The sequence below is a fragment of the Monodon monoceros genome, unplaced genomic scaffold, assembly GCF_005190385.1.
Source record: "Monodon monoceros isolate NGI ecotype Baffin Bay Population unplaced genomic scaffold, NGI_Narwhal_1 Super_Scaffold_3, whole genome shotgun sequence".
Classification (NCBI taxonomy): Eukaryota; Metazoa; Chordata; class Mammalia; order Artiodactyla; family Monodontidae; genus Monodon; species Monodon monoceros.
This window is the reverse complement of record NW_021703780.1, coordinates 100,638,152-100,663,131: the sequence shown is the minus strand read 5'-3', so window position 1 is coordinate 100,663,131 and position 24,980 is coordinate 100,638,152. Positions and strand designations below refer to the sequence as shown.

At 54.6% G+C, this 24,980-nt stretch overlaps 1 protein-coding gene across 1 annotated transcript; it reads right to left on the bottom strand.

Moving 5' to 3' along the window:
• Positions 1–63: 63 nt before the first annotated feature.
• COPG1 (coatomer protein complex subunit gamma 1) lies at positions 64–24,495 on the bottom strand. The gene is made up of 24 exons (XM_029243145.1): positions 24,346–24,495; positions 23,400–23,452; positions 22,654–22,734; positions 22,343–22,414; positions 22,135–22,214; positions 20,643–20,718; positions 20,340–20,432; positions 19,831–19,917; positions 18,534–18,691; positions 18,306–18,439; positions 16,621–16,688; positions 16,247–16,435; positions 14,231–14,326; positions 12,012–12,255; positions 11,142–11,217; positions 9,739–9,842; positions 9,229–9,354; positions 8,850–8,918; positions 6,157–6,299; positions 5,696–5,867; positions 4,996–5,093; positions 2,763–2,901; positions 2,430–2,528; positions 64–558 (listed from the first exon to the last, which is right to left on the bottom strand). Exons 1-24 carry the CDS (start codon positions 24,380–24,382, stop codon positions 428–430), a joined length of 2,625 nt encoding a protein of 874 aa, XP_029098978.1. The 5' UTR covers positions 24,383–24,495; the 3' UTR covers positions 64–427.
• Positions 24,496–24,980: the final 485 nt, after the last annotated feature.

Sequence of the window (24,980 nt, the reverse complement as noted above, 5' to 3'; positions counted from 1 at the left end):
CGCAGAGGTGTCCTTGGGGGTAGGGAAGCCGGACCCCTAAGCACGAGTCTGCAGAAGTAGCAGTCATTCAATAAATACATGCTGATTTTATTTATAGGGATAAGATGGTTCCTTAGGGGATCAATTCAAGAGGTGGTGCAAGCATTTTATTCATTTGAGATGTCCCTTCCCTGGCAGGCAAGGCAGCAAGTTCTAGGACAAGCTAAAACCACCCCCCTCTTTCAAAAGTTACCCTCAGCAGGGAGTTTTGGGGCAGGGGTTAAATTAAAAAAACAAAAACAAAAACAAAAAAACCCTCATTGATTCCTAATTGTTTTTGAATACAATTGGCTTGGAAAGGACTTTCCACTGGGTTCATAAGGAAGGCCTGACTTCTGCACAGTGTTGGGTGGAAAGGGTAGGACTTGGTCCTATGCAGGCTGGCCTCTTAGCCCACAGATGCCAAGACGATGTCCACTGGCAGCTCCTCCGAACTTCTGGCTGTCACCTGCATTGTTACTGTGTCCAAAAGCAGCAGCCGGGAGCGCACCAGGATGTCATGACCCCCCCGGAATACGCCTGGAAGAGAAGAGAAAAGGACAGGTGTGTAAGGCAGAAGGGGGCTGAGAGCTGGGCTGAGAGGGCCACCTGCAACAACTGGCGAAGGCAGCTCTGGGGCTTGAGATGGGAGGGGCCCGCAACCAGAAGCACTGGCTGAAATCCCTGCGTGAGGCCCTGGGCACGTCACTTTACCTCTTGAGCTGCAGCATCATCAATGATCTCAGTAGAGATCACTCTACTAGCCGTATTTCACGCTTCAGCCAAGCTAAAATGAATTAGTGGACACATATGGCTTGTGTCTGACATCACAGGGGCGCTCACACACGCTAACGGGATCTAAGAGCACAGACGAAGGGACAGCCCCACCATGACAAAACCACAGCGCAGGTGTCTGCAAAACCCGGGGGACTGGGTTGCTTCACTGTGGTCAGAAATGATGGGCTTGGGGGCTGTCAGCTGTGAGCAGGGCACTGAAGCAGAACTACTTCCTAACCCTGTTTATAAACACTCAGAAAAAAAAATTTCCTTTCGTTCATTGTTTTAGGTGTGATAAGTGTATTGCCTCCCTTTTAAACAAAGGGTCATTAGCTTTTAGAGAAGCATACAGATCAGAAACATTTACATATGAAATGTCTATATATGGAGTTTGCTCTAAAATAATCTGGGGGTGGAGAATGAGTATAGGTAGAGACATTATCTGTTGTTGTAGATGGAGGATGAGTACTTGGGGGGTCCCATTTTTGCGTAAATTTGAAAATTTCCGTAAGTGCTTAAAATCCCACTCCTATTAGAAAAGACCAACCAGCCCAATAGAAAATTAGACAAAGGATCTGAAAACAATTCACAGAAAAGGAAATACAAATGGCACTTTGCATTTGAGAAGATACTTAACTTCCTTCAATATACAAGAAATGTAAAGTAAAACTATGTGGAGGGTTTCCCTGGTGGCGCAGTGGTTAAGAATCCACCTGACAATGCTAGGGGACACGGGTTCGAGCCCTGGTCTGGGAAGATCCCACATGCCACGGAGCAACTAAGCCCGTGCGCCACAACTACTGAGCCTGTGCTCTAGAGCCTGCCAGCCACAACTACTGAAGCCCGCGTGCCTAGAGCCCGTGCTCCGCAATAAGAAGCCACCGCAACGAGAAGCCCACACACTGCAACGAAGAGTAGCCCCCGCTCGCCGCAACTAGAGGAAGACTGCGTGCAGCAGCGAAGACCCAACACAGCCAAAAATAAATAAATAAATTTATTAAAAAAAAAAAAAGACTAGGACAATCTAAATGTTCATCAATACATGAACTGGTTCTACAAAATATGGTCCATCCATAGAATGGAATAGTACTCAACTACAAGAAAGACTGAGCACACAGTTTGGGATGATGAGAAAGTTCTGGAGTTGGATGGTGTGATAGGTGCACAACAATGTGAATGTACTTAACGCCACTGAACTGTGCACCTAAATATGGTTAAAATGGTCAATTTCATGTTATGTTAAAAAAAAAAAAAAAAAGGAGGAAGCTCTGAGTATCGATAAGGAAGTTCTCCAAGATGCACCATCAAGTGAAAAACCAAGTGCAGAACAACATATACACCACCTGTATGTAAACATTTGAGTTTAAAAAGGGAAATGCATACACATTTGCTTTTACATCCCTATGATCACAGGAAGGATACACAGCATCCTTTATAATATAACACTGGTTGCCTGGTGGAAGGGAAACTGAATGACTGGCAGCAAGTGTTGGGAGGGAGACATTTCGCTGCAGGTCTCTTTATGCCCTGTGAACATTCAACGCCGTGAATTCTGAATTCCCAGGTTCCCAGGGGGCGCCCTCAGCCCAGGATGCGGTGGCATCAAGGCCCTTCCCACCAGAAATGCCGCTTACCTGCCAGGAGCAGCGTGTGCGTGTTCTTGTTATCTGGCACTTTGTCTGACCTCTCACAAGGGTGCATTCCTAAGAACTTCACAATATTGCCCACAGCCTCTGTGGGGAGAAATCCCGGTGTTATTAACCCACGATCTCCCCCTGGCGCCACCACCACTCCCCCACCCCCTGACCCCACTCTGCAGTTTTTAATGAAGTGGCATCTGAAGTACGTGCTCTAGACATGGCCCTGGATCTTTGGGGACTTGGGGGCAGGGGACGGGGGGAGCTCTTCAACAGTAGCCAAGGATCTTGTAAGGCAAGCAAGCCGGAAATGGCCTCCCCAGGATTTACCTTCAAGTGTCTTGATGGTGGACAAGGTGAATGTTTCCTCCTTCTCAAACTCATCCCCTACCTCATCCCAGGCTGCTTCAAAGTTCAGCTTCATGACCTTTTGGATGTGATCAGCTATCGTGACTTCCAGATCTTCCAGCTGGGGAGATGCAGGGGCGCGTTAGGCACACAGCTCTAGGGGAGAGTCACCTCCGAGCCTCTACTCCACTCTGGCCACCCGCCCCTTCCCACCACGCAGCCACAGGTGCTCACAGCCAAGTGGTGGCCCCTCAGCAGAAAACGCCTCACCCGTTTACAGCCACCCCTCAGTATCTGTGGGGACTGGTTCCAGGACCCCCTCGGATACCAAAATCGCAGATTCTCAAGTCCTTTATATAAAATGCTGCAGTATTTGCATTTAACCTACACACATCCTCCCTTATACTTTGAATCACCTCTAGGTTACTTATAATACCTGATACAATGTAAATGTTATGTAAATAGTTGTAAGTACAATGCAAACACTATGGAAATAGTTGCCTTGTGTGGAAAACTCAAGTTTTGCTTTTTGGAATTTTCTGGAACACCCCCCACCCCAATTCTGAATACTTTCTATCTGTTGGTTGAACACATGGAGGCAGAACCGACAGATACGGAGGGCCCACTGTCCTCATCCCCGGGTGGCAGCTATGAGAACACGTCACTCTGAAGCCTAGGGTAAGTGCCAGACTGGACGGGAGGGAGGCCTGCATCCTGTGACTCAGTCGTGTCCTCCCTGGGGCCGACACGTCGTACTGCCCCCCCCTCCCCGCCTTGAACTAACTGTACATAAAGGTTCCCCATTCATTCACCCAACAGCTCTTCACTGAGCCCCTACCCCTGTGCACGTGTAAGGTGTTCACAAGCAGGACTCAGCTCCTACGGTAGAAGCTATGCCTCAGACCCAGCCCTCCTGTCCTGGGGCAGTTCCCGCCCTTAGGTCATTGCTGGCTCAGGGAAGGCCCATCCTCAACAATGGACCTGGGAGGACATAAGTGACCATCAGCTGTTATTCAGTGACTGCCCCTCTGGACATGAGGGCTCTGATAATCTCCATCCCAGGTTTAGTATCAGGGTCTGCACTCAGATGGCACTGAGCCACTGTGACCGGGGCAAACCCCAGAACAACCCTGCACTCAGTTCCATGCAAGCTCTGAGAGCTGGAACTGGAAGGGACGTTTCAGTGCATGAAAGGACTGCCCAGCAGATGCAAACTGATCCAATTTCTCTAGAAAGCAATTTGACAGTATGAATCAAAGTCCTTTTTTTTTTTTGGCTGTGTTGGGTCTTCACTGCTGTGCATGAGGTTTCTCTAGTTGCGGCGAGCGGGGGCTACTCTTCATTGTGGTGCACGGGCTTCTCATTGCGGTGGCGTCTCTTGTTGCGGAGCATGGTCTCTAGGGCACACGGGCTCTAGAGCAAAGGCACGGGCTTAGTTCCTCCGCGGCATGTGGGATCATCCCGGACCAGGGCTTGAACCCGTGTCCTCTGCATTGGCAGGCGGATTCTTAACCACTGCGCCACCAGGGAAGTCCCTCAAAAAAGTCTTAAAATCAGACTTAGCCTTTGACCTAATTATTCTACTTCTAGGAATCTGTCCTAAGAAGATAACTTGAAATGCAGATAAAAATTTCTACCCAAAGGGATGCTTAATGTAGCATTTAAAAAGTGAAAATTTGGGAACTCCCTGGCAGTCCAGAGGTTAGGACTCCACGCTTCCACTGCTAAGGGCCCAGGTTCAATGCCTGGTTGGGGTACTAAGATCCCACAAGCCGTGCAGTACGGCTAAAAATTTTTTTTAAAAAAGTGAAAATTTGGAATCACAAATGACAAGTGTTTAAGGAAAACAAGGTCAAGTGAGTTAGGATATATTAAGATAAGGGAGTATCTTAAAGTCATTAAAAATTGTGTTCATGAAGTATTTGTAATGGCAGGAAAATACACTCTGGTTCTAAGTGAGCACAGCAAGATCTGTAATGTACAGAATAACCACAATGATACAACTGCCCCCGCCCCCCGCAGTCATTCCCAAGGACTATGGGTAATGTTTTCCTGTTTGTGTATACTTTTTGTATTTCCCAAATTTTCTTTTTACACACGAACATGTATTTTTTTTTTAAGTTTTAAAAAAAAATTCTTTCAAAACCAAAACCAGCAAGAAAATGCTTCAAGACTGGCTGTCAGCTCCTGAAGCCTCCTTGCCCCAGCGTCTTACCACATACTCATCCTCATAGCCTTCGTCGTCGGTCTCCCCGGTAGTGGGATCGCAGTCCTTGACAGTGAACTTCATCATGCAGCTGAACGTGCAGCCCACTGCGGGGAGGGAAGGCCGGGCAGTTGGGCGAGGTCCTCTGTGGGCGCGTGGCCACAGCCTGCCCTTTAGGCCTCAGCTGCGTCTGCACTAGCGGCACATGCCACCCGGCCCCACAAATCTGGACAGAGGGCACCGGCTTGTAGAAGGCAGGAGAGCCAGGTTGCAGCCCCCAGGAGTTGCCCTCACAGGGAAGGAAGAGAGAGGAATGCAGAGATGCTGCAGGGTGGCTCCTGCAAAAAGCACCTGGTTTCTTTGGTTGGAGTGGACCTGGGACGGTCCATGTTTGTGCCTGTCTCTGGGCCTTCCTCTGTGCTCTCTCCTGGTACAATGAGAGAGTCCTGGTTTGAGGACCAGGCGTCCTACCAGCCACGTGAACTCAGACAAGCCATTTGACCCCAGTCTTACTTCCCTGCTCCCCAGGGGTCTATGAGGAGGAAGTGAGCAGATGTGTGAAAAGCCCCAGGACTCAGCCATCCTTCTCTTCTTCTCGGGACTGACCTCAAGGAGCTGAAGCTCTGACAGGAAACAAACAGCTGGTGCACAAGCCACCCCCCGCCAGGGCCTCCCACAAGGCCAGGGGGGCATCTGCAGAGGGGCTCACCTGCTGTGGGGTCTTCCTTGGGCAGGGCCACCAGCGTGTAGCAGGTGCCGGGCTGATTGTAGGGCAGGCTCCGGGCGGGCACGTAACACAGCACCTCGTAGGCCTCCGTGGGCTCCATCTGCACTGTGACGTTCTCCAGAGTCTGGTCGTTGAGCGTGTTCGTGCAGTCAAACTGGACCGGGGAGCGGGGCGGGCGTGGGCGCTGAGACACTGCCCTGGACCTAAGCCTGCTGCACAGGAGCAGCCAGAAGGTCCTGCCTCTCACCCCAGGGCCACGCCGACGACCATCCCAGGCCCCCGTCCCAGGCCCCGTGTCTGCACATGGACACTCAGGAGCCACCGAGGCCCTGCATCAAGGACTCGAGGGACACAGCAGCTGGTCGTGGATCTGGCATCGGGCTGGGCTCCAAGCACCGGTGTGGGGTGCCAGGGCCCTGCGGGAGGGCCTCCCCCCGGCTCACCTGGAAGACCATGTGCTCAGGGAAGGTGTGCTTGGTGCAGCGGATCACGTACTCTGTCTCCGACTCAGTGAGGGCCACGGGCTCAGGCGAGGACTTGAAGAGGGGCCCCAGCCCCTGGAACTCGGGCACTGCCGCCAGCTGCTCTGAAACCCCCAGGCCACACGCTCACTCAGCTGCTCAATCCTCAGGCCTGGTCCTCAAGCTCTCCCACCCACTGAAGTGGTCACTCCCGATTTCCCGAACAAACCCGAGCATTTCCTCACCTCCCTCACTGCTCGGCTTGTGCCACCCACATGAAACACCCCGCCCCGCTGTCCCACACAAGACACCAGAGCAACCAGTGGACATCAGGCCCAACGTCCCAGGCCTAAGCCATTTGGAGACTCCCTCAACCTTAGAAGCTCAGCAAGGATTCTTAAAAGGGGGACTGGGAAAAGGCTACGAGGAGCTGAATGCTGTGATGGCCACGGAACCAGGTGAAAGAACAAACTGGTCTTCGACACGGGGCACTTAAGACAGTGGCCCAAAAGGAGAGGCTGCAGATTCAGAGTGCTGCAGAAAACCCAACTTGGTGTGGACGGTGGGCGTTTGGTAAGGCCTCTCCCTGCGGCCCACAGCCAGGTTCCAGCCCTGGTGAGTCCAGGGGAACAAGGCGTCTGGCAGCTGCCCCTATTCTACGGCAGGGGCAGAATTCCCCACAGAGTGGTCATGAATCACCTGTGTCAGAATTACCTGGGGGTGAGGGCTTGTTAACAACGCAGATTCCTGGACCCATCCCAGATCGGCTCTATCAAAATTCCTGGGTTTGGGATCCACCAATCTGCATTACTAACAAGTCTCCTCAGATGACTCTGATGTATACTGATATCTGAAGACCACTACTCAAGATTTTTAACTTGTCTTCCCAGTTAAATTGAACTCCATGTGGAAAAGAACTGTGCCTGAGGCCAGGGATTTGATATTCTGCCTGAGCAGGTACTCGATTCACATTTCAGGGACAGGGAGAGAAAGAAGGCATTATTATTATTTGTCCTTCTCCCCCCACAAAGAGGCAGCCTGTGTGCCTGCTTCAGCCGTCTGAACGTGCAGGCGATAAGAAGCCCAGAGAGAGCCAGCTTACATATTAGGAGGCACATTCAGGCCCCCTGTGGGCGTCAGCCGCCAGAGTGCTTTTCTATGGGAATTGATTTCATTGGGCATCAAGTTTGCGGACACGCTGCCCCTTACTGCCTGGGGGACTCTGCTAGTAGCTATAAACTACCGCCCCTGAGTTTCAGACTCTTCATCAATAAAATAGATTCAATAATCTTGTCCACAGGGTCGTTGTGAAGATAGAAGAGGCAATAAAGGTCAAGATCTAGCAAAGATCCTGGAACTTAACACGTGATCAATAAATATTAGGCTCTGGAAGGTTGTTTACAAATGGGCTTGAGTCCCTGGAAGAGGCTTCAAAGGAGTCTTCCCGGGAGGGCGTGGCAGAACAACGGCCCCCAAGATGTGCACGAGCTAATTCCCAGAACCTGTGAGTATGTTCCCTCACTTTGCAGAGATTATGTGCATCTTGAGCTGGGGAGCGTCTCCTGAATTATCTGGGTGAGCCCAAAGTGACCACAAGGTCCTGGTGAGAGGGAGGCAGGAGGGTCAGAGGCAGAGAGATGGGACTGTGGCTGTACTTCTGGCTTTGAAGACAGAGGACGGGGGCTCTAGGCAGCGAACGTAGGCGGCCGCCAAAGACGAACCCCTCAGAGCCTCCAGAGGGAGCTCGGCACCGCCAACACGGCGGAACCCATTTTGGATTTCTGTCCTCAGAACACGGTGATACATGTGTGTTACGTTAAGCCATTAACTTCACGGTAACTTGTGACAGCAGCAAGAGAGAACTAACACAAGGAGAAGTTTTGGATTACAGTGATCCCACTCAGCTCAGGATCCTAGTTTTGCTGAATCTGAGACAGTATGTTGATGGAAGACAGGGTTCGGGAAGGGAATGGAAAAGGTGGGATTTAGTTTAACTCAACGATAATCGGGAGCCTACTGTGAGGAAGGAAGGCACTAAGTGCAATGACAGAGAATATAGACGACAGAACGTGGAGAACTGCACAGGACCACGGAGGAGAAGAGAGGAGCTCGGGGAGGGCATCACCAAGGGCGAGGGACACGTGCTAGGCCTCAAAGGTAGGAATCTAGTGGATAACGTGGTCTGGCAACTGGACTCGCAGCCTCTCCCCTTAAAAAATGCAGAGGGACAGATGAAAACCTAAACAAAACCCTGCAAGACAACGTGGACGGAACACGTCTGGAACCCGAGACAAAGGACCGTGTCCCTTGAGTCAGCTGTATAGCATCAGACATCCGGAACTGGCCTGGGCCTCAGGGAACTGAGCCTCAGAACCAGGGCCGAGGCAGCTCTGAGCCAGTTGGAGGTGGATCTTAATTCCACCGCCACCCCCGCACCTCCCCTTCTTGCTGTGCAAACTTGGGCAAATCACTGTCTCTCTCTGAACGTCCGAATCTTCCAATATCAAATGGACCCAATAACCTCCACCTGAGGGTCAAACATGCTGTCTAAACACTCTCAGAGCCCAGCGCTCAGGAGAGACTCAACCGATGACAGTTCCTACTCTTAATTCCCTGGAGAAGAACCGCTACCCTAGCCGCGGCCCTGGGAAGCCCCGCCAAGCACCATTACTCACCTTGGAAGATCTCCTGCCGGGTGGCTGCCACCTTCTCAGGCTGCTTGGCTGCCGTGATGGGGGTGCTTTCTGCAGGAACAAACATGAATGGTGACCCACAACTCCAGGGAACGGGCCAGGGTAGTGTTGACCACGGTGCTGTTACTCAGGGATTATAACTTCCACCCCGGAGAGTGTGAAGTACAGAGCACGTGAGGAAGAGAGCAGGTGTCTGTGCCTACGTCTTCATTTCCTGCAGCCAGAGGCAGATGGGATAACTCCCTCCGCCCAGTATAGCCCCATCCATCCTGGGCAGGTTTAGTGACTTTGCAGCCAACGCAGACCCTCCAGCGGAGGCCTGGACCGGAGGGCCTATGAAAGGAGTGCAGCTGTTACTTACCTGTTCTCTGCTCTGCCATGGGTGTGGTGGCCAGGGGCACAGACTTGAGGTCAAAAGGCTTTTCCGATGGTTCTAGAGTGTACTGCTGCAGAGCCCTCTCCAGACCAGGGATGGACACAGTCAGACCTAGAGGCCAGTGGGAGACTGAGGTCCTGGGGTCAAGGTTGTAGGACCTTGAGAAAACCACTTAGGCCTCTGAGGTCCCACTTTCTCACGACATCGTCCTTTGCAGGACTGATGTGGGGAGTAAACGGACATAGGAGAGGGACTTATAAAGGGTAAAGCACTCTGCAAATGGAGGCTCTTATGACTAACTAGTGTTTCAATTCACTGGGCTGTTTCCACCCACAGGGCTGTGAACGCAGGGCCCTGGGTCTCCTGAGGTCACAGTGATGCTGTGCAGTTGCCATGAAAGCCCAGCCGAGAGCGTCTTGCCTCCGAATTCCCCTGCCTGGTGAGACTGCAGCTCCGTTACGGGGCTGGGTCAGGGTCAGCCAGGAAAAGACTCACCGTTTAGGATATAGCCTGCATTGAGGGCCTTCTGCTTCTGCTCCAGGACACTGAGATAGAAGGTGGCTCGGTCCCTTACTTCATTGTCGTCGTCCATCACACACCTGTGGCCAGAACACAAGGTCCTCCTGACCAGGGTGGCAGGAGGGATGCTGCAGGGCTTCAGCAGAGGTCAGTGAGAGGAAGCAGGTCTCTTAAAGCTCAGTCCTCGGATGTGGACCCAGGCATCAAATGCACAGAAGGGCCCGCGGGACTCTAATTAACTAGGAGGTGGCCGTATTCATACTCCCTGGACCCTCTCCCCAGAGCCCACCCAGTGAGGGAGGCAATCTCCTATATCCACAGCATACATCACAAAAGAATTTAATACGACCCAACAATTCCACTCCTGGGTATACACACAAGAGAGCTGAAAACACGTCATATAAAAAGTCGCACACAACTGTTTACAGCAGCACTAGTCACAACAGCCACGAAGTGGAAACAACCCAGATGCCTATCAACGGATGTACCGACAAACAAAATGTGGTCTACTCATGCAATGGAATATTATCTGCCCGTAAGAAGGAATGAAGTACTGGCACATGCTACAACACGGATGAACCCTGAAAACATCATGAAGAAGCCAGACACATGAAAGGTGACATACTGCATGCCTGAGTTTATATGAGGTGTCCGGAACGGGCAAATCCAGAGCCAGAAGGAAAGCGACTGGCTGACTAGGCCTGGAGGGCTGGGGGGAATTGTGATGACTATTCATCGGTACACTGTTTCTTTTGGGGGTGCTAAAAATGTTCTCGGGGCTTCCCCAGTGGTCCAGTGGTTAGGACTCTGCACTTTCACTGCAGGGGGCACAGGTTCCATCCCTGGTTGGGAACTAAGATCCCACAAGCCACGCGACATGGCCAAAAAAAAAAAACACAAAAAGTTTTCAACTTAGACTGTGGCAATCGTTATGCAACCCTGAATGTACTAAAACCATCGTATTATACATTTTAAATGGGTACATCGTATGGGTCTCGAATTATATCTCAATAAAGCTGTTTTTTAAAATAGAAAACACCTCAAATTAACGCCTAGGTGGAGGGATTTTTGCATGACATTAGTTTTCATGCTTTTCTTCTTTTCTTTAATTAATTAATTTAGGCTGTTCAGGGTCTTAGTTGCTGCATGCAGGATGTAGCTCCCCGACCTGGGATAGAACCTGGGCCCCTTGCATTGGGAGGGCAGAGTCTTACCCACTGGACCCCCAGGGAAGTCCCATACTTTTCTGTGTTTCCATTTTTTCCTACAATCAATAGTTGTGTATCTTTTCTCCCCTTTTTCAATTAAAAAGAGACAAAGGACAGCCGCCTGGGCCCAAGGGAACACTGTTGTCCACCAGGCCCGTGGCCTGGACTCACCTCTTCAGCAACACCAAGATACTGGGCAGCATCTCTTCATTCTGCGCTCCGAACTTGGCCAGAGCACTGACAGCGCCTGTGTTTATGAAGGAAATACGATTTACTGCCAGGGCTCGGAACGGGCCATCCAGAGCCAAGCAGCCCCGACCCAGCAGGCCCAACCCGACACCATGAAACAAGGAGCCTCGGTCACGTGGGCACCACCCGGCCTCAACTCCTCGCCTCTCACAGGGAAGGCAGCCCTGTTCTTGGGTCCCAGGAGTCCTTTTCAGTATTAACTAAGAAGATGCCACGAGAGCTGCCCTCAACTTCTGTATCCAAATGGCCTCAGCTCACAGTGAAGCAGTACACGACCATAAACAAGAGAACAAACTACTACTGAATGAGTAACAACTGCTGAAAGAGGAACATCTGTCCAGAGAGGGCTTGAGAAAAAAAGAGCAATAAATGAAAAGTAAAATTAAGAATATGATGTTTGCAAACTGAATTGCACACTAATTGAAAAGAGTTTTATCGTATGTGAATTATATCTCAACAAAGCTATTACTAAAAATAAAAAACTAAACACCAAGAAGAAAGAAAGAAAGGAGGAAAGAAAGGAAAAAGGGAGCGAGAAAGAGAGAAAGAAAGTTAAACGACAACATATAGTGACACTTAAAAACAAAAAAATCACTAAGGCGAATTAGAGGTTAAGAACCATTCACCTAGATGACGCCCAAACATCTAAGGTCCTTGCTACAAGATTATAGAACACTGAGCTTGTGAGGCAACAACACCAGGTGCCCGTGTCCCCCCGGGGGCTCAGGGCCCTTTGCTGGGGGGTCTACTGCAGGGCAAGCCCGGGGCCCAGGGGCAGCCCTGCTGACCCACCTGCCCGGACCTCCTCATGCTCCAGGACCACTCGGTTGTAGATGAAGCGGATGTACTTGGAGGGGTTGTTGGTCTTGGGCCCCTCCTGGCCCAGGAGGTGCAGGATGCGCGTGGCCAGCACGGTGAATTCGCAGTCCTCGATGAACTCGCACAGGTGCGACAGCCCCGTCTCCTTGCTCTCCGAGTTCTCCTCAATGATGCTGATGATACAGTCCACAATGGCCCGCTTGTACTCAAAGCCGCCCTGCAGCACAAGGGGCGAGCTGAGTGCCGAGGCTGCTCTCTCCAGAGCCTAACCGGGACCCGGCACAGCGGTCCAGGCACTGAACCTGGTGATGAGGGCCTGGCTCTCCCGGCCTCTACCTCCCTTTTGTGTAAAACAAAAGGCTCGGGCTGAATGCTCGCTGGGGCCCTGCCGGTTCTAAGAGTAGATGGCTTAAGAGAAATATTTGGGACTTCATTTTCTTTCCAAGTTTGAGATAAAGGCAGAATGGGTGATGTGGATGCTGGAGGAGTGGGGTGCTAGTGTTTAATGGGAACAGAGTTCAGTTGTGCAGTATGAAAACGTTCTGGAGGTTAACTGCACGCCAGCGTGAATGTACTTCACAATACTGAACTCTACACTTAAAGACAGATAATAGAATTCTATGTCGTGGGTATTTTATGAGAGTTTAAAAAAAGGCAGAATAGGGCAGTAGAGAGACAAAAGATCCCGGGTCAAATCTATGCTCTGCCACTTACAGACTTTAATAACAGAAGTGGCAAGTGAGATACTCGCTAGGTGCCCGGCCGTAACCCGGCAACGCGCAGCACACGGGATGGGATGCTGGCGCATGCATAGTGCCCATCCCATCTAAAGAGCGAAATCACCACGCAGCCTAGCGTTGCCAGGTCTTAGAAGTTTTTAAAGAGAAACTGGAAATCTATCGAGGTGGTTTTCCTGATTTTTAAATAACGGCTACTAATTCAAAATGTGTAAAACTCTGCACAACCCAAGTAGAATTTGTCTGTGGGTCAAATCTGGCCCCTGTTCTCAGATTAGCTTGTTTTACGGCCGTGATAAGTCACTCTCTTTGTCTGAGCCTCAGGCACCTTCATAACAAGGAACATTAGCGTACTGACCTCATGGGTTATTGTGAAGAATAAATACGCTCTGTGAATTACACACGCGCCTTACATTTCAATAAGGCTGTTCGGTCAGCAGGTGCCCTAGCTATGATACCGGTTCTGCAGCCCGCCCACCGACTGGGCACTGACAGGTTCAGAGTAACTGCAGGGCTTTGCCTGCAGCAGCTCATGGCTGACACACCCTGGGCTGAGGGACAGACCCTTTTCCAGGGTCTCGGTGTCTGAGTGCTGTGTTCTAATGAGTGAAGCTCTCACGCTGTCTTCCGTGGAGCCACACGTTGTCCTGGGAGGCAGGGAGGTCCGGGAAAAAACCATGGCTCTGGAGCCAGACACTTACTGACCAGGTGGCCACAGGCAGGTGGTCTCAGATCCCTGATTTTTAAAGGGAGAAAATAACGTCTACGACAGGCCTGTTATGAGGATCACAAGATGGTTTATGCTGTGTGGTGTCTCCACTGTGCTGGGCCGTCAGCTGAAGGCACCCTAAGCCCTGCTCCCTTCTCATATTCCTGGGAACCCCAAAGGCACCCAAGGCAACGGTTCCTCTACTGCCTTCGTCCAAGGGCCCATCTGGGGCTGGGGCAAAGGGCCACCAAATATCTGGGGACCAAATCTACTGCATGAACACTCTGCTTCTGCGCCCCTGAACGGACCAGTTTTGTTGAGACAACCAAGAAAGGTGGCCCACGTGAATCACTAATTCACGTCAGGAACAAAAAGAGAACCAATGTCACATTGTTAGCCTCAGTTTCCCAAGAAACCACCCTGGAGCTCCTGGAACGGCTGGAATATTTCTACACGAGATGACACCAGACAGAACTCAGTTTCTCATCTTCTACACAAGCATCACCTTGGGGCATCTGCTGGGTCTTTAGAGCACGGGTAGCGTGCCATTAGGCTTATCAGTGTGATCACAGTGATTGGTGCATGTTTACACTGTCAGCCCATGAGGAGTTTCAAGGGCCGCGGGCACCAGGAAAGCAGCTGGCCAGCAGGTGGACTGGGTACACCCGAGAACTAGTTGGGTGTGGAGCCAGCGGCCAGGCCACCACCTGCACAGGACACCTGGCGCCCGAGCGCCCTGCTCTTACCTCCTCACGCAGCATGGAGAACAGGAAGCTCATGAGCACGGCGTGCTTGCGAGGGTACTTCTGACACAGTGCGCTGATGGCCTGGACCACCACCACCTGGGCCAAACAGACATGCGTGAGCAGCGGCCCTGCCACCTGGTGGTTACTTCATGCACCCAGTGCCAGCGGAGTCTTTCCTCAGGCAGGGCCGGGCCCTGGGAGCAACAGGCCAAGACGCGAGGGGAGCCCCACCTCCACCCTCGGGGGGCCCGCAGCCCTGAGCCCCCCAGACAGGGAGGCATGCACAGCAGTCCCGAGGCCCAGATCCAGACTCTGGGTCCCTCTACTCAAGACTTCAAGGAAAGTCCACCAGCCCCTCCATCCCGCCTGTCCTGCTTCTCCCCTCCCCCACCATTCCCACCCCTGAGCCTTCCAGCTCAGGCTGCCCCTTGGGGTGCTCTGGCCCCAGCCCTCTTCTCTTCTCAGTCTCTTTGGCAATCTCATCTCCTCCCGTGGTTTTAACCACCTCTTCTATGCCCCCAACGCGCAAATCTTTGTCTCTGGTCTGAGTTCAAGAGCAGTGCTTCCAAATGTCTACCACACAACTGCACCTGGTGCCCACGGACACCTCAAACTTGGCCGCAATCACCACCATTACCCCCGCTTCCCTCCTCTCAGCCCTGACCGTCTCCCTCCTTCCCCAAACGCATCCACAGCACCGTGAACCCGAACTAGAACATGGACTCACCTCTGAGGACGTTCACGCCCTCAGCTGTCACATGGCGCCCCGACATCTGGCTCTGTTCCCCAGGCGCTCTGAGACCAGCCCCCCTCCCGTTTCCCGGGCCTGTGGGGGGCCTTCGCCTCTCTGCCCAGCTCCCACAACCAAGCCTCCGTCCAGTTCACCCTCCAGCAGCTTGGGAAGGATCTCTCTACATGTAAGTCTCGCTGTGTCATTCCACAGTCTACAAAGTGTTCCTACAACCCACAGGCAGAGCTTATTCCGCCTACCTTGTGTCATTCCTGCTACAGAACTCACCATGCTCTATCACAGTCATTCACATTGCCGTCTGTCTGCCTCCTGCCCTGATTAAAGCTCTCCAAAAACACACTAACGTTTATGTTAACTGTTGTGAAATAACGTTGTTACAGAAGTTGAGAACAGCGTGTAGAGAGGGGAGGAGGGGATGGGTGCAGCTATGCAGGGAACACCAGGGAGTCTCCTGGTGGTGGTGCAGTTGAGCATCCAGTATCTTAACGTAGTTTCACACACACACACACACACACACACACACACACACACACACACACACTGTAACTGGTGAGCAAACTGTGGCCTGTGCCTGTGCTGTGACACTGTCCTGTGGCCCTGCGGGTGCTGGAGGACGAGGCAGCTGGGGGAGGGGAGCACTGGAATTCTCAGTATATTTCTTTACAACCTTCTGTGAATTGTTTGAAAATAAATGTTTAGAGAACACTACAGAAAACGCTTTAGCAGCTTCCTTAAAACCACAGCTCTTTATCACGAACCCCCGGGCCTCACACGGTCTCGCCTCCACCTGCTCCGACTTCATGGCCTCCACTGGCCGCGAAGCCCCCAACCTGGCACTTCAGCCCCTTCCTCCTGTTCCCAACACACTTGCTTCTGCCTTTTCTCCCGTGTCTTCCCAGGTACCTCCCCTGGGCGGCTCCTCCTGGGAACCTCTACCCTGTGGGGTTTCCTCCCTGCACTAGTGTGTGAAATTACCGTGTCCCACCTTGTTGACTGTCCACCTCCCCTCCTCAGCAAGCAAGCTCCACGAACACAGGACAGGTCTGTCCACTGCTCTGTTCCCCTTTCTCCAAACTCTGCCCAGCACATGGCAAGCGCACAGGAAACACTGAAGAACTTGACAAGCTGGCCTGGAGGCTCCTGGCCTCGCTGGACAAAAGCTGGGTGCAGCACCGCGTGCGCCTCTGCCATCCCTCCGCCCCACCAGCCCCCCAGAACCTCCGCCCCGGCTCGGGGCGGGGACGCGGCAGGCGGGGACTATGGACCTTGAACTCGTCCGAGATCTCTGACATGAAGGAGGAGATCTGCTTCATGAGGCGGTCGATGCTGCCCTCGCTGCCCGTCTTGAGGAGGGTGGTGATGGCCAGCGTGGCGATGCTGCGGTTCGAGTCTGTAACCAGGTTCTCCAGGTCCAGGTTACAAGCTGTCACCGCAGATGGATGCTTCATGGCCACCTGTTTTGATTCGGGAGGAAAGACATGAGGACAGGGACGGGGTACAGCAGGTCCCCCACCGTTCCGCTGGTCCTTCGGGTGAGCTCAGGTCACTGCCGGAGGACAGAGGCGGACCAGGGCTGCACCTCCCGCAGGGCGGGGGCCAGGAGACTCCCCCCGCCCCACTCCGCCCACTCCGAACTCACCTTGTTGAGGGTGCGGACGGCGGCATAACGGAGCGCAGCCTTGGGGGAGCTGCAGAAGAGCTGGAGCACTGTGGGGAGACAGATACGGGTGCTGGGCTGCCGGGAAGCCCAGGGGCCCCCACGAGGGGCAGGGACAGGGCACAGCGGCGGGGCACACATGCAAGGGCTCTGAGGCTGCGTCCAGCTGTCTCCCTGCTGGTGCCACCACCCCAACCAAGGAGACAGCCGTCCTCCCCGTGGGCACCTGAGCCTCGCACGGACCCGTGGGCACGCTTGCAACCGCCCAGCGGTTCACATGCGGGAGCCTACGGTGCCGGGCAGAGGGCTGAGAACTGCCTGCCATGTCCCCGCGAGTCCCCACACGCCTGCAAAGCAGCTCCCGTATCTCCCCATTTCACAGACACAGAGGCCAAGGCACAAAGGGGCAGAGCAACTGAAGGAACGAGGCCAGCAGCCAGGAAGTGGCAGAACCAGGACTGACATCCGGGGCTGCCTGCCCCGGGGCCCGAGCCATTGCCCTACCCAGGGTCGCGGCAGAGCACTGGCCGCCCCAGCCTGCGCCTTGGCCTCAGGAAGCTCAGGCTCCGGGTGCACTCGCTGGAGCGGCAAACATGACTGCTGTTTTCTGCGGTGTCTACGCTCCTCTCCTCATAACTTGGCTTCCATTCTCTTATACTTTTTCAGCACTTATTTACGGTTTTCTTAAACAACCCTTATTTTAAAAGCGCTCTCTGTTTGACTTTCGTTATTCTGGAACATGAGTAATATAACAAGAAAGAACAAACATTCGAACCAGGGAATGAATTTAGTTCTTTTGCTTCTGTCGCCAAGGAGGAGGAGAGACTTCTCTCTGCAAATGTGAACCCCATCTCTCTGCCTGACAGGTTTGCAACCTTATTCTGGAGAACATGAGAAAAGCAGGAGGGCCAACCATTCCTCAGCCTCTGCAGCTGGAACTCTCTGGCAGAACATCATGGCTTCCATTACTAGGCCTGTCCTTCTGGGATGCTTGCCCCTTCCCTCCTGCTCCAATTCCCACTTCTCAATGCACCCACCTTCCAGGATCGAACACTTAGCCCACCGTCACGTGCCTGCTACCCCGACATGTAGTGAGATCTCAATGCTCAGGACAGGGGCCCGCAAGATCAAGGCACTGATCACTCAGCAGCTGGCCCGACAGCAGCGGGAGCCCAGCGGATTCTGCTGCACGACCACCCGGAGCGCAGGTGCCGCGTGCACCACGCTGCCAGTGTAACGGCACGATTGCTATCCTTCCCGCAGAGAGGACAGCTGGCTCGCCCAGGCTCGCGCAGCTGCCCCGCCACAGAGCCAGGACTGCAACCCACGCTCCTGTCCAGACTCTGCCCAAGCCCCCTTTCTCCTCCCCGAGATGGCCCGGGCCCTGGCTTCATAAATGCAGGCTTCCTCCGCCGGGCCCTCCTGCCACGGCAGCCACCCGCAGGCGGCAGAGCGCCTCTGAACCTCGCCTCCGCCACCCGCCAGAGCCCAGGTGAGAGGCCCTGGCCCGGCAGGGAGCAGGCGCTGCCTGGGGACTGATGCCCTCTCTTAAGCATAGCCTGTGGCCCACCTGAGGGCATTTCCTTTCTTTCCCGTGCCCCCTGGCCCAGGGCCCAGCTCCTGGCAGGCACAGCCACGTGGGGCTTGGGTGGGGAGCGCCCGGTCACCTGACACGGCCGGGGCCAGCTCCGTGGCACTGCAGCCCGGCAGGCTGACGATGGCCGAGGCGGCTTCGTATACCACCATCTCGTGCTTGTTGCGCAAGCAGCTCTCGATGAAGTCGAACAGTGGGCTGTCGCGGCTGCGGGACAACAGGCGGCAAGAGGATGCTGGGGGTCCCGCCCGGGAGACGGGCAAGGCCTCGCGTGGCATGAGGGGGGACACAGTGCCACTACCTGCCGTCCTCCTCCTCCAGCTGCCGGCTGGCCACGCGGATCATCATGCAGTAGGCGAAGGGGGACTTGAGGCCGTGCCGCGTGAACTTGCTGATCATCTTGCTGACGGCCAGGCGGTCGTTCTTCCGCACGTGGTACAGGAGCCCCAGCGCGTGGTACTAGAGAGCGGGAAAGGGCAGCAGAGCACGGGCGTGTGAGGCCGGGCCCCCTGGCCGTGGGGTTCTGGAGGTCACGGTCCCTCTGGGCTCCGGCCTCCTCGTCTCTGGGATGGGCATTGTGGTCGCTTCCTCCAGAGCCTGGGTGCGACCGTGCCCAACAAGCCACCTGGGTGTCTGCGGTCCTCATCCGTCCCCAATTTCAGCAAGGGCCTCGACGGGCAGCGTGAGTGCAGGTGTGGAGGGGACAACAGGTGCCACAGATGGAAGAACAGGAGGAGACCAGGTGTCTCTGACCAGATAGAGAAAGCGGGAGCCAGGCCTCGAGGGGGACACGTGTCGTAAGGTGCTGTGCAGACATGAGCCCTCACAGCGTCAGACCTTACGTGTGACACCGTGTGATAGTACTTCTGCCCCCACTGCCCAGCCCAAGGACTCGTGGCTGCTGCTGGCAAGGCTAGGTCTGCAGAGGGAAGGCACACGGAGTTACCTCCTGTCCCCTCTGCTCTTTCCTAATTCCTTACCAGGGTGACACTCAAGGGCCTTCTATGTGGGAAGCTTCTCTGACCCTAGGAAGGGTTTGAGGGGCCACAGCTGGTCCTGGAGACGAGACCCAGCACAAAGGGCACAGAGGGAGGGAACAGATGCCCATACAGGGAGGCTGCAGGTAGGCAGATGGGCAGAGGCTACAGAGGCTCTCATTTGATCCTCACAGTTTTGTGAGGCAAGGACTTTCTTTCCTGTTTTACAGACAAGGAAACTGAGACTCATGGAAATAAAGGGATTCCTGGCTGAAGTCACTGAGGAAGAGATCAGCACATGAAAGCCCCACCAGGATGCTTCCGTGCATCACTAACAAAGCCAGCTGGGCCAGGTCAGCTGTGTCGCATACCCCAAAACAACACTCTGGTTATCAAAATACTCGATATTTCGGTACCAGCTAGTAACATCTCCAACCCAACTCCCCCTGCAAGTGGTGCCCTGGATTCTTTCCCCACACCCCCCAAGTCTCCCCACAATGACAAAACGATTAAAGCCTGCTCCAGCCAGGGGCCGCCAGGATCTCCGTGGTAAGAGTCCATGCTGTCTGGCCAGGACGGTGCCACCAGCCTAAGTATCTTCAACATCACTGCTTTGCTCACCTGGACCATGATGTTATCACTGGATGCTGCCTCCTGGGCCTCATTCACCCAGCGCTTGACCACGTCGAAGCTGCACTTGAGCAGGTGCTGTGGGGCACAGGGCGCATTGAGGGGTGGGCAGGCAGGATGCTCTGCCATCACACCTCCCGGTCTGGCCACAGTTCAGCTGGCTCTGGGTCTTCCCTCAGACACAGCCCAGGGCCCCTCTGTCGTCCGGGTCCTCTGAGAAGTGCACAGACTCGGGACAGCTCCCACCCTCACTCTCCCTGCCCTGGCAAACTTCCTGCCAGGCTCAAATTCCAAAAATCTGTCACCCCAAAGGATGGGTCAAGGCTGTCCAACTGGCCCCTCAATTAACCCAGAGTTCCCCGGGAGCTCTTCACTGAGAAGGGGGTGGGACTCTCAGATCTGGGGATACAAAGCTTTTCTTTTCTTTTGAAAAGCAACTTTGATGTTTCTTCAGTCTCCCAATCCAGCGCCCACCCCCAGCCCCTGCTGAGGCTACACACCAGGGAAGACACCAGAGCAGAGCTGGAGACGCTGGGCACCTTGTCCACGATGGCCTGCTTCATGTAGCGCTCGATAGCCTGTAGCATGGTGCTCTGTGGGGACAAGGGGTGGGTGGGAGGGGGCCCGGTCAGTCCCTGCCGCCCTCAGGAGTGCAGGAGACAGGGTGTGGAGAAGGGACGGCCAGGAGGGAGGAAGCAGGCTCATGTCCTGCGTCCCCGCACCCCTCCCAGGAGCCGGGACACGAGCAAGAGCACGTGAAGGGTGAGACCCCACAGCGACCAAGCTGGCCAAGGGGGACTCACGTCGGTGATCTGGCAGAGGGCGCGCACGGCCGGGCCCCGGTAGCTGTCTTCCTTCCCAGTCATGTCCTTCGTCAAGCTGCAGGGACAAGGCGATGGCCTCACGCAGGGGCCGGGCCTGCCCCCCCGGCCCTGCCCTGCCCACCCCAGGTCACCACGCCAGTCTCCTAACGGGCGTCCTCCCTGTGCTCTTAACCCTTCCCCACCAAACACCACACAGCAGCCAGAGGGTTTTTCATAAAACTGAAAACTGACCGGGTCACTCCCCTGCTCTGACTGAAACCTTCCAGAGGCTTCCTGCTGCCATCCCCATCAGCCCCTCACAGAGACGTCCCCAAACAGGCCGTGCTCTCCACCCCAGGCCCTGGCACCTGCATCCCCTCAGCCGAGCGCACTGCCCCCCTCATCTCCACCTCTGTCCTGCTACTTCTCACTCAGCCCTCAGGACTCCACTCAGACAGTTCCAGGAGGCCTTTCCTGACCCAAATTCAAGTTGGCTGTCCTCCTGATCTGCTCTCAGAGCCATCACACTTCCCTAATGCCTGTCTGCTGGGTTACTTCTCGGTAAATTCTGGGGCTGCAGAGGCCATGCCTGTCGTGTTTGCTGCTCTATTCCCAGAGTTACACGGGGGCTGACAGACGATAAATATTGTCTAAATGAACCTACACACGAATGTATAACGTCCCCCCCGAAACTGTGGCAAGAAGCAATAAAAGAACTGAGCCCAGGGATTATATTTCAGTCCACTCTGTCCCCTGAATCCCTCAGCCTAACACTTAGTGAGCAAAGCAGTCCTTAGTGCGTGAGTCTGCCTGTGCTCCCCGTGTATATATACCCCTACGTGTATCCTCCCTGGGCTTTCTCTTGGTACTCGCTAGAGTCTTTGTGAAACTTCCGGCTGCCTCAGTTGACTGAGAGGAATCAAGGGAAGGAAGGCTCTGTGCCTAAGTTCAGGCCAGAGAATTAAAAGGGAAACCGCCCACCCTGGAGGCTGCCACTGGTGGGCAGGGTAACTGAAGGACGAGGGAGACAGGAGAGCAAAGGAGAAAAGGGCACGGGCGGGCTTCCCGGGTGGCGCAGTGGTTGAGAATCTGCCTGCCTATGCAGGGGACACGGGTTCGAGCCCTGGTCTGGGAAGATCCCACATGCCATGGAGCAACTAGGCCCGTGAGCCACAGCTACTGAGCCTGCGCGTCTGGAGCCTGTGCTCCGCAACAAGAGAGGCCGCGATAGTGAGAGGCCCGCGCACCTTGATGAAAAGTGGCCCCCGCTTGCCGCAACTAGAGAAAGCCCTCACACAGAAACAAAGACCCAAACACAGCCAAAAATGAAAGAAATGAAAGAAAAGAAGGAAGGAAGGAAGAACTGAGTTAAAAATTAAAAAAAAAAAAAAAAAAAAAGGGCGCAGGCAACGCATAAGCCGAAGTCTGAGCGCCTGGTACTCGTGAGAAGATGGGCTCTGTGTCGGTGGATCATTCAGAGACCAAGACTCGCCTGCTGGTCACGATGATGACATCCTCTGCGATGCAGGACATCTCCTTGATGGTCAAGTAGCACATCCGACGGAGGGTGGGCTGCGCAAGAGACGTGAAAAGCCCTCTGACCCCTGGCACAGCATGAGGCAGCCTTGCTGACAGGAGGCCCTCCCACCACCCTGTCAGAGCTGCCCCCTCTGGAGGAGGGCTGGGGTGGGGACACTTACATCATTGGACTGAAAGAGTTTGGTCATGGCAAAGAAGGCCTCGGTTGCTTCTGTGGTCCCCAGGTGCTCTCCCTGTTTTAATCAAGAAAGAAGTCTCAGCTTGGGACAGACGGGCCAGAATGCTCTTCCTGCCGGATCAGCCCAGGCCAGGCCCTCGGACCCTGCAGAGGCTCCGTCAAGGGCGACACATCGGAGTGGGACGCTGAGGGGACCCAGAGCTGGGCCGCTGGCTACAACTACACAGGGGCTGTGCCCCTGCCCCCAACACACCCCAGTACCATCTTCCCCACCCCCAAGCCTCACCCTGTTACCTGGTTTATGAGGTAGAGGATCTTGGTGAGGATGTGGGCACATTTCCGAGGATTGATGGGAGTTTCGTTAAACACGCGGGCCTAGGAAGAAGCAGCCAAGGATATTACCTTCTGGCTGAGCTTATTTCCCTTCCCTGACTGCCCTCAAGCACGTCGAGGTCTGAGAAGGCCCAGCGTAAATAAATACACTTGCCCAACCTTATTTTCATAAGGAAAGAGTCTTGTTTTGCTTTTTTCTTACTTTACCTATTAACAACTCCTGAAATTTTCCCTAAGTATTAGCTGAGGATGTGCTGACTTAGTGACTAACGGATAGTCAGACAACGCTTATTTTTATTTATTTATTTATTTTGCGGTACGCGGGCCTCTCAGTGTTGTGGCCTCTCCCGTTGCAGAGCACAGGCTCCGGACGCGCAGGCTCAGCGGCCATGGCTCACGGGCCCAGCCGCTCCGTGGCATGTGGGATCTTCCCGGACCAGGGTACGAACCCGCGTCCCCTGCATCGGCAGGCAGACTCTCAACCACTGCGCCACCAGGGAAGCCTGGCAACGCTTATTAATTAACTAGAAGGAGAAACGAAGACAAAGAAAAAGACAGGCCTAATGAACCCTCCCTGGGAACAAAGTGCCCCCGTCTTTCCAGGAGCAGGTCTCCCCCCTGTTGTCCTTTAAACCAGCACTCTGAACGTGCCCGCACGCCGACTAGGAACACTCATGACGGAAGAGACGGGAGCAAATGACACTTGCCTCCTGGAGCACTGCGCTCTTCTCAAGGTGCTGGAACGGGTTGGAGCCTCCACCTACAGTCAGAGAACAGGCAGGACTGAGCACAGGCTGTGACCCTGAATTTCAGAACTCTCTCAGATGTAGCCAAGGGAAACATGTCCCAGTGCCCGACCTAGTCAAGTTCCAACTCCTCTGAGTGGCAACCAAAGCTCTACAAACTGCCAGTAGATCCAGCCATCCTCCTGCAAGGGGAGCTCCCTCCATCCCAAGCCACTGACTCACAGTCACCCAGCAGCCCTGGTACAGTCCTTGTGTGCCTCTCAGAGTGTCACGTCTTGCATTCATTTATGCAACTGGTACTTAACTGAGTTCCTACTACGTGCGGGACCACCACTTCCAGCGACTAGGGTCTGTGCTTGGCAGATATCACACGTGTAATTAGTTACACACCTCAGTATCTGACTGACGTCTGTTTCCTCCACTACGTCGCGACCATTCTAATATTCCGGGCTCGAGCACTGAGCGTCTCTCTTGTTCTACTGCAATGTCAGGGCACAGTACAGCCTGGCATGCAGTAAGCGCTCAATATATGTTTACTGGGTAAATGCATGAGAGTCAGGGTTCTCAGCCACGGGACACTGTGCTCCCCAGTCCGGTCAGCACCGACGCAGCCCCAGCGAATCCCCACAAGAGCATCGCGCGCGGCGCCCTCCCCTAACAGATGGGGAAACTGAGGCCCAGAGAGGCGTGCGACCCGCCCAAGGTCACCCAGCGAATCGCGGTCCGAGCTTACGAGTGCGGGGCAGTGGAGCCTGCTCGGGCTCTCCAGGGCTTGCCACTGACCGGCGGCAGCCCCTCGCACAAGCCCCCGTCCCTCCCGGGGCCTCGGGTCGGGACAGAGGCCGCCGGGGAGGGCGCCGAGAGCCTGGGCATTGGTCCGGCCTCCCGCAGGCCTCGCCCCCCTCACCCGATTCCTCGTCCTTCTTGTCAAATTTCTTCAGCATGGTGGTGCCGGCGGGGGCGCGAACCAGCACCTGGCGCAGGACTGACCGACTGACTACGGTGGTCCTCCGAAGGTTCCGCACGGGCCACTTCCGGCCGGCCACGTCGCCCGGCGCTGTGCGCAGGCGCACTCCGCGCTCCGCGCATGCGCACATCCGGGACGCTTCGCCCCGTCAGGCGTAACCCCGTCCCTGCCGGGAGGGGTCGGGGCTTAATTCGGGGCCTTACGCCCTCCTCTCGGTACATTCGTTCCCGCCTCATGCCTGTGGCGGGAGTTTAAATGTGCTTTCGGAGGCGAGGCCCTAGCACGCTGGCCCGAGCAGTCGCCCACCTCCGAGGTACTACCTCTTCTGGTCACCTCCTCCCGGAGGCCCGCCAGCCTCGCCTCACTTCAGCCCCTCCCCTGCCGGATTTCTCTGCCTACCTCGAATCGCCGTCTGACACACTAACTACATTCTTACTTTACCGCTTTGACTGTCTTTTATTCCCAGCGGTGGATGATGTTGACATACAGTAGGTGCTCAGACAATTGTTGCATGAATAGGCTTCTACAGTTCAACTCTGCCCACCCCCCTCACCTACGCTCCTGGTGCGAACTGC

Excerpts from the sequence above, each read along its gene's own strand:
- COPG1 (XM_029243145.1), bottom strand. The coding sequence starts at position 24,382 with ATGCTGAAGAAATTTGACAAGAAGGACGAGGAATCGG. Across the intron at positions 19,918-20,339 it reads CTGCTCTGGTGTCTTCCCTG|CACCTGCTCAAGTGCAGCTT; the intron begins GTGTGTAGCCTC and ends TGTGCCCCACAG. Across the intron at positions 18,440-18,533 it reads CTGGAGGAGGAGGACGGCAG|CCGCGACAGCCCACTGTTCG; the intron begins GTAGTGGCACTG and ends GTTGTCCCGCAG.